General features: G+C 36.8%; 1 protein-coding gene across 1 annotated transcript; it reads left to right on the top strand.

Annotated features, from left to right (window-relative positions):
* The first annotated feature begins 4,880 nt into the window (after positions 1-4,880).
* Positions 4,881-5,991, top strand: hrh2a (histamine receptor H2a). The gene has a single exon (XM_056265715.1). It carries the CDS (start codon positions 4,881-4,883, stop codon positions 5,988-5,990), a length of 1,110 nt encoding a protein of 369 aa, XP_056121690.1. The 3' UTR covers position 5,991.
* The last annotated feature ends 3,388 nt before the right edge of the window (positions 5,992-9,379 follow it).

The raw sequence follows: 9,379 nt of genomic DNA, 5'->3' as shown, positions 1-9,379 counted from the left end.
CACATCGCACCTCTTCAGTTTACTTCAGAAATAACAAACAAATCATCTCATCATTTAAAAGGATACGGTTTCCTAGCAACCCAACACCCATGACGACCATGCTTGTCAGAAGCAATCAAAAGACGAGCGGCTGTATTCCTCAAAGACTTCCCGACAGCCTCAGAAATGAGGAGGAAACAAGCCAATCAATGATCGGAGCAGAGCGGACACTTAAACACACAGGAACATGAAGTCATCAAAATCACACCAAAACACGCCACCTGTCCACTTTTACAGGCAAGATCATTGAGAAAACATTTCAACTGTTTAATAAAAATTAAAAAAAATAAAATGATGTGTCACTCTTTGAAGAAAAGGTTCCATGGAATCTTAAAGGGTTCCGTCAGGCGCATCATATTTAGAATTTTTGGTCCCACTTTATATTAAGTGGCTTTAACTACTACGTACTTACATTGAAATTTATAATTTGATACAATGGACTTATTGTGTACATACACGTTTTTACATTGTACTTATATTTTAAAAATACCTGCATGTAATTACAGCTGTAATTCATTTATTTGTAATTACACTATTGACCCTTCCCTAACACCTTAACCTACCCATACCACCACACCTGACCCTAACCTTATCCGTATCACACCTCAATAGCAGCAAAAGTGTTTTACAATACAACCTGAACACAATAAGTACATTGTACTTATTTTTAGATGTAAGTGCATAGCACTTAAAGACACTTAATATAAAGTGGGACCAAATTTTCTAGGGGTTCCATCATTTTATAGACTTAGTTTTTAATTTAAATTAAATGTTATAACTCATAAACACTTCATCACGAAAAAAAAATAATAATAAACCATTAAACGTGAAAGTATTATTAAAGTATCAGAACTGCTTTACAGCTGAAATTGCATTTATTCATAATTATAGAACTTTGCAGCATTAATACTATCATTTTATGTTACTGTTAAGTTGAAAACGATCTTAATTGAAAAGGGCTTGTCAGAAGGCAGATGTGCCATGCTGACATTGCCGAAGCAAATGTTAAATATTTCATAATCTGTTCAAAGTTTAATCAAAAGTCAGAGATCTCTTTGGGAACTCAAACAGAAACATCTGAGAAAAAAAGTGATACTTAAATGAATGAGATACTAAGATAGAGACAGATGTTGCTCTAGACCAGCCGTTCTCAAATGCTTTGGACATGGGATCCACATTTTCCCTGCATAGTCATAGTTGAATCAAGCTAATTTATTTCTCAAAAATGGTTGACACACACCCAAGTACCATCTCACTTAACTTAAAGTCCCCTGTAGTCAATAATTGTATCCATTAAAACTCATCTTTGATCACCAAAATGACATTTGTAAACGTTTTTTTGCATGAAAAAAAATCATCATGCCTTAAAATAGCTTGAATGTAACTCGACACCCTTGCCTCATTTAGTATACACGGTTCTATGAATATGCAAATGAGCCCCGCCTTCACTCACTCACTCACTCAGCTCAGAAATCCACTCGTTGGCGATCACACGTTGATCTGATTGGTTACAAGGTAATATACATTAAAGAACATTAGAGAAAGAAAAAATAATGGAATACTGAATAAATTCAAAGTAAAATTAAGTAAATTTAAATGAAGTAAAGGTTTCGAATTCCCTTCATTATGGCATTGGGATAAAATAAAAAGAACTAATATGATAGCTATCTGCAGAAATGGTGAGTTTAATATTTAATGCAATATAGTAAGACACATACTCTAGAAATGGAAACATACTGCATAGTTTAAGTGACCCAGGTGACAGCTATTAATTTCTTCCTCCTATCTCTCTCTCACACACACACACACACACCGACCGTGGAAAAGCTTTCAGCAGAAGCAAGGTCAAAGTCTGTGAGCATTTTAAAAAGAAAAAACTGCAAGTCGTGTGAATCTATTCATATAGAAAATCAGAATCCGTCCAGGAATGTGCCGCTATCGAGTGCTTATAAAGTCTCTTCAAGGAAGAAGAAAAGAGTGTGTTTACTTTGAACACTGAACAAAGCTAATGTGTGCAGATAATATGACATTATCTCCACTCAGGCTTTGATCGTAATGTGCCATTTTTGTTGTGCTACACTAATATGAGTGTTAGAGCATTCTGTTCCCTTTCAACGTATTGTCCTACACACACACACACACACACACACACACACACACACACACACACACACACACACACACACACACACACACACACACACAATGTGTGGTTGCCTGAGAAAGCATTACGTTACTCTGCAATAAATGTCTTAACATGTTCAACTCGTAGCCAAACAAACACGTGTGTGTGTGTGTGTGTGTGTGTGTATGTGTGAAGCTGAAACCTGATAATAAATTCAACTTGTAGCCAAACAAACACGTGTGTGTGTGTGTGTGTGTGTGTGTGTGTGTGTGTGTGTGTGTGTGTGTGTGTGTGTGTGTGTGTGTGTGTGTGTGTGTGTGTGTGTGTGTGTTTGTGTGTGTGTGAAGCTGAAACCTGATAATAAAATCAACTTGTAGCCAAACAAACACGTGTGTGTGTGTGTGTGTGTGTGTGTGTGTGTGTGTGTGTGTGTGTGTGTGTGTGTGTGTGTGTGAAGCTGAAACCTGATAATAAAATCAACTTGTAGCCAAACAAACACGTGTGTGTGTGTGTGTGTGTGTGTGTGTGTGTGTGTGTGTGTGTGTGTGTGTGTGAAGCTGAAACCTGATAATAAAATCAACTTGTAGCCAAACAAACACGTGTGTGTGTGTGTGTGTGTGTGTGTGTGTGTGTGTGTGTGTGTGTGTGTGTGAAGCTGAAACCTGATAATAAAATCAACTTGTAGCCAAACAAACACGTATGTGTGTGTGTGTGTGTGTGTGTGTGTGTGTGTGTGTGTGTGTGTGTGTGTGTGTGTGTGTGTGTGTGTGTCTGTGTGTGTCTGTGTGTGTGTGTGAAGCTGAAACCTGATAATAAAATCAACTTGTAGCCAAACAAACACGTGTGTGTGTGTGTGTGTGTGTGTGTGTGTGTGTGTGTGTGTGTGTGTGTGTGTGAAGCTGAAACCTGATAATAAAATCACCTGCTTTAGTGAGTGCCATAAGAGTATTATATATTTCAAAGTGTTTCCCAAAAGTTCTGCTATAAAGAGCAGGGGTCGGCAACCCCTTAAACATGAAGTAAACCTACTGTATGATGTTCAAGGGTGTGGATGTAGGACTGTTTCCCAGACTGCACTGCTTTATGAATTATTCATGCACAATTCCCAGTTGTTGACGGTTTTTACCGTTTTCTGCATTGTTTACACTGATGTCATGTTTGTTGTTCTCTGAGTTATGTGGAAGAATGTGTATCTTCCCTTAATGATGTCATTTTGAATGTCACACTATTGTGTTGTATGGATGTAAAGAGTCGTACACTATCGGTCAAAAGTTTGGGGTCTGTAAGATTTTTTTTTTATGTTTCTGTCTTCTGCTCACCAAGGCTGCATTTATTTGATCATAAATACTGTAAAATAGTGAAATATTATTACAACTTAAAATAACTGTTTTTTATGTAAATATATAGTAAAGTGTAATTTATTCCTGTGGTCAAAGCTGTATTTTCAGCATCATTACTCCAGTCTTCAGTGTCACATGATCCTTCAGAAATCACTCTAATATGATGATTTGATGCTCAAGAAACATTTATGATTATTATCAATGTTAAAAACGTTGTTGAAAAAAAGTTTACTGCTTAATATATATATATATATATTTTTTTTTTTTTATCAATGTTGCTTATTTTGTGGAAACTGTGCTTAATTTTTTACAGGATTTTTTTATTTATTATATTTAATTAAATGCTTTTACTGTCACTTTTGATCAATTTAATGCATCCTTGTTAAAAAAGTATTTTCTTTCAAAAATAACTTTTAAAAAACCTTACTGACCCTTTTAAACAGTATTAGTGTCTGGAATTGATTCATTATTACTCTTGCAAGATGTCTGAATATACAGAGATACTTGCTTTAAACCATTCCTTGTTTCTCTTCATACATATAAAATATTATTCGAAGAGCAAAACGCAACTAAAAAGGCAGACCAAACTGCATCGCTGGCATGTGCTCGAGTAACAGGTCAGTGTTCATGGGTGACAGTTCACTTGTTGTTTGGTTTTGTGGTTCAGTTGCAGCGTTTGACTTCCCTGACCCCAAATAAATAGCATAAAACATCATGTCACACATTAAAGAGATACGATGAAACCAGTTAATTGCAAAACAGTATTGCAAAAGTCAAGCATAATACAGTGATATCTGTTAATGTTATTAATGGTATATATTATGCAATGTTAAAAGTCTAGCTTTTTATAATTAGGGGACCCTTAGCTTGGGAAAAGTTGACAACCTCTGATCTAAAAAAAAATGCATCTCTGTTCTCTTTTAAACAGGAGAGGAAACATGTAGTAACTCACTATGACCAGCAGAGGCCGACACACTTCAGTCTAACGGAGGTCTGGAACAAGAATATAGATGTACGGAAGGTGGATGGATGAACAGATGGACGAATGGAGGAGGTGGACGTGCCCTGCAGTGTGTGGAAGGAGACCGTTGGGAATATACACTGGAGACCTGTTTAAACATCTTGAAGAATTGCATTTGGCAGATGCTTAAAATAAGAAATAACAGAAAACAAGATAAACACACACAGAAGCACGCCTGCATTCATAGTGTTTCCCTACAAATAACACTGTGAAGGAAATCACGCATTTAGACCTAAAAAATTGCCTTGCATTCTGAACATCTTGACCTAAAAAATTGCATTGCATTTGACAGATGCAAATATGTGCATTCCCTGGAATCGATAAAACAGTGAAGAAAACAACAACTAAACAAAGAATGACATCTCAGATAGCACTAGCCGTAACGCTCTCGCTTCTTATCCTCCTCACTGTCAGCGGGAATATTTTGGTTTGTCTGGCTGTGTACTCTACGAGACGCCTGCGTAACGTCACCAACTGCTTCATCGTCTCGCTAGCGGTTACAGACTTTCTACTGGGCGCCCTCGTGTTGCCATTTTCCACCCTTTACCAAGTTACGGGCGACTGGCCACTAGGGGCGCACTTCTGCAACATCTACATTTCGTTGGACGTCATGCTATGCACTGCCTCCATACTCAATCTCTTCGCTATCAGCTTGGATCGTTACTTTGCGGTCACCGAACCGCTGCGTTACCCAATGCTTTTGCTTCCGTGGCACGTCGGCGCGATTTTAGCGACAATCTGGCTGGTTTCGGTTGCCGTTTCATTCGTCCCCATCCACATGGGCTGGAACACGCGGGACTTGAGCGTGCAAAATATTCGCGAGGGCGACGCTGCGCGAGACTGCCGATTTGAGTTAAATCCAGCGTACGTATTGGTGGACGCCTTCGTGACGTTTTATCTCCCCCTGGTGGCCATGTGCTGGAGCTACCACCGAGTTTTTCGCATTGCAAGGATGCAGGCGAAACGGATAATTTCTATTCGACGGGGTTCGTCGTCGGCTCCAGGCGCGACGATTCTTGCATTGCGCGAACACAAAGCCACAGTGACGCTTGCGGTTGTGCTTGGTGCGTTCGTGGTGTGCTGGTTCCCGTATTTCACGTTTTTCACGATAATGGGGATACGCAACGAAGATAATCCGCCACGGACGGCGCAGTCAGTGGTGCTTTGGCTAGGATACGCAAACTCTGCGCTAAATCCTATCCTTTACGCTACGCTTAACAGAGACTTCAGGTCCGCTTACGCCAAGCTGCTATGTGGAGGACGAGGATGTAAAACACGGAGGGAAATACCGATAACGGCAATGGAGGAGGGGCTAATGATTAGACACGCCCCTCCTGCACAAAGGGCGGAGCTTCGGCCCAGAACTTGTGTGTTGCTGCAAGAGATTGAAAACGGGAAGAGGGTTGATGGCAACACAACGACTGGTGCTACGGTTACCATTGTAGTTAATGGGAATAAAAGGTAGTATGAATATTGTAAAAATAACAGTTTATTTACTTAATCGATAACTTTTTCTACAACCAAAATGCTTTTTTTGACGCCCTCTGGTGGCCTTGAGAGGTAACAAGATAATGTAGAGGCACTAAGAAATCTGTTCAGTTGCTGGGTGAATTTGTCATAAAACTTTGTCTATGTTACATTTCACATACAAACAATCAAATATATAAACTTGTTTATTTAAGAGTGAAATCTGACACATTGGAATATATATATATATTATAATAAATAAACAAACAAACCTCTGGATGCACTAGATTAGAGTCTAGAGATGCATTAGAGTCTAAAGCTTCATTTTTGTTTAGCAAATTAAATTTTTGTTTCTGGTGTAAAATGTAATCTAGACATGTTTTCATGGGATTCATTTTACTGAAGGTTTAAAGGGAGATACATCTAAAGGGCTGGTGAATTAATTTCTTTAAAAAAATGTAATTTTTACTCACCCTCATATGGCAAGCCGTTTTAACTTTTATTCATTTCCAGGATATGAATTGTTGATATCAACAATTACATTTTTGATATCAACAATTACATTTTTTGATATCAACAATTACATTTTTGATATCAACAATTCAATTGTTGATATCAACAATTGAATTCTTGATATCAACAATTCAATTGTTGATATCAACAATTGAATTATTGATATCAAAAATGTAATTCTTGATATCTGTAATTGTATTTTCACTAGTGAAATGTCACCATAGACTGCCATTCAAAATCAATTGTTGATATCAAGAATTGATTTCTTACTAGTAGAAATATAATTTTTGATATCAATAATTACATTGTTACTAGTAAAAATGCGAATTCCTGATATCAATAATTAAATTATCACTAGTCTAAATGTCTATTCTTGATATCAAAAACTGAATTGCTACTAGTAAAATTTTTAATTTTTGATATCTGAAAATGTATTTCTGATATCAATATTATTTCAGATATCTAAAATGGCGTTCTTACTAGTAACAATGTAATTATTGATATCAAAAATTAACATTGTCACTAGTGAAAATTGAATTATTGATATCAAAAATGAACATTGTTACTAGTAGCAATTCAATTGTTGATATCAAGAATAGACATTTCAACTAGTGACAATTTAATTCTTGATATCAAAAATAAAGGTTTTTACTAGTAAGAATTGTATTTCTGATTTGTGAAATTGGAATTTCAACTAGTAAGAAATCAATTCTTGATATCAAGAATTGATTTTGAATGGCAGCCTATGGTGACATTTCACTAGTGAAAATACAATTACAGATATCAAGAATTATAGTTTTTACTAGTTGCAATTCAATTGTTGATATCAAGAATTATCATTTTAACTAGTGAAAATGTAAATGTTGATGTCAAGAATTAGCATTGTTACTAGTGAAAATGTAATTCCTGATATCAAAAATTGCCATTGTTACTAGTAGAAATATTATTCCTGATATCAATAATTATAATTTTAACTAGTGAAAACTGAATTGTTGATATCAAGTATTCATATCCTGGAAATGAATAAAAGTTAAAACGGCTTGCCATACCCTCATGCGTTCCCAAATGGTGTTTTTATTCATGGAGCACAGAGCTCTTTCTGATACAAAACCTTTTAAGCGACATTTGTCTAAAAAAGATACACACACACACACACACACACACACACAAAAAAAAAAAGACTGAAATGTCAGTTGTGATTTGCTAAAAATCTTGCCATAGCTCTAGAAAGCAACTCTCAAACCTTGAGATTTCAGAGTTTCAGTGGATGGGAAAATGATTAACAGTATTTTGGTGTGTTCATGGGGGTCAGTAAATAAATTCCTTTAAAATTGTAAGGAAAGGTCAGTTGTTTTTTAATCTCCTTCTCTTTTGTTCTCCCAGCAGGCCATAACATCTAATCTGCTCTCATAAAAATAAAGTGACCAACCATCCAAAAGTGACTGACAATCAACATACAGGTGACAATCAGAATCTAATGTCATATATTTGAGATCTAAAAACAGTACAGGATAGATAGTCTCTATGGCAGGTCAAGGAAATTCATGCAGCCTTCTTTTATGTCAGGTATTTTTAACATTACACATATTCCCTGCCCTGACGTGTGATGATCTCGATATCGGCCCAGTTTGGATGTAGAGGACGAGCAAACAAAACCTGATGATGTAACCGTGAACAAACCTGAGGAAGCCAGACTGTCATTTTCTTCATATCTGCTCATTTACTGCCCGTCTCTCTGCGACCCACACGGACCTCAAGTATTAAGACTTTGTACCTTCAAAATGCACATAGAAAAGAAAGTGCAAATGCAATTTGTAATTTGCAAACTAACTTTTTCTACAACCAAAATCCTTTTCTTCTGACGCCCTCTAGTGGCCATGAGAGGTAACAAGATAATGCAGAAGCAGAAGCGCTCACAAAACTTGTCTAGGTCACATTTCACTCCAGTATATGAATGAGGGAATGTTAAACTGTTACTACAATGATTAAAGGAACAGTTTGCAGAGATTTTTTACTCCCCTTCTCGCTGTTCAAACACTTTTTTTTATTATTATCATGGAACATAAAGCTCTTTTTGATTCAACAACAAAAAAAAGTCAGAGATGCTTGAAATGCACAGTAAACATCTCTCAAAATGTGTTGAGGTCATACATACACACACACACACACGCATACATGCGGTACACACACATACAGTACACAAACACACACACAAATATGGTACACACACATATACTGTACACACACACACATACACACACACACACACACACTAATACATACACGCGGTACACACACATACATACGGTACACACACACAAATATGGTACACACACATATACACACAAACACACACACTAATACATACACGCATACATGCGGTACACACACATACGGTACACAAACACACACACAAATATGGTACACACACATATACTGTACACACACACGTATACACACACACACTAATACATACACGGATACATGCGGTACACACACATACATACGGTACACACACATACAGTACACAAACACACACACAAATATGGTACACACACATATACTGTACACACACACACACACACACACTAATACATACAATGAATAAAATATAAGCTACTTTTGGACCACGTACTCATACTGTGACAGTAATAAAACAACATCTGCAACATCAAGATGAGAATTAGGGTTAAATGTGCTTAATCGCCATGAAAATAATGTCACAAACTCAAAGCAATGGCAAATACAACACAAACCAAACAATGCATTTTCTTCTTTCTTTTTTTTTCATCCTGGGGAAAATGTTACCTGGACATGTTTTCATGAGACTCTCTGTTCTGGGAGATTCTCCGGACCCAGTGAATTAATTTCTTT

This window comes from Rhinichthys klamathensis, unplaced genomic scaffold (assembly GCF_029890125.1).
Source record: "Rhinichthys klamathensis goyatoka isolate OS25496 unplaced genomic scaffold, OSU_Roscu_1.1 h1tg000238l_1, whole genome shotgun sequence".
NCBI lineage: Eukaryota > Metazoa > Chordata > Actinopteri > Cypriniformes > Leuciscidae > Rhinichthys > Rhinichthys klamathensis.
Note: the sequence above shows the minus strand (reverse complement) of the source record. Positions and strands in the feature narration are given on the sequence as shown.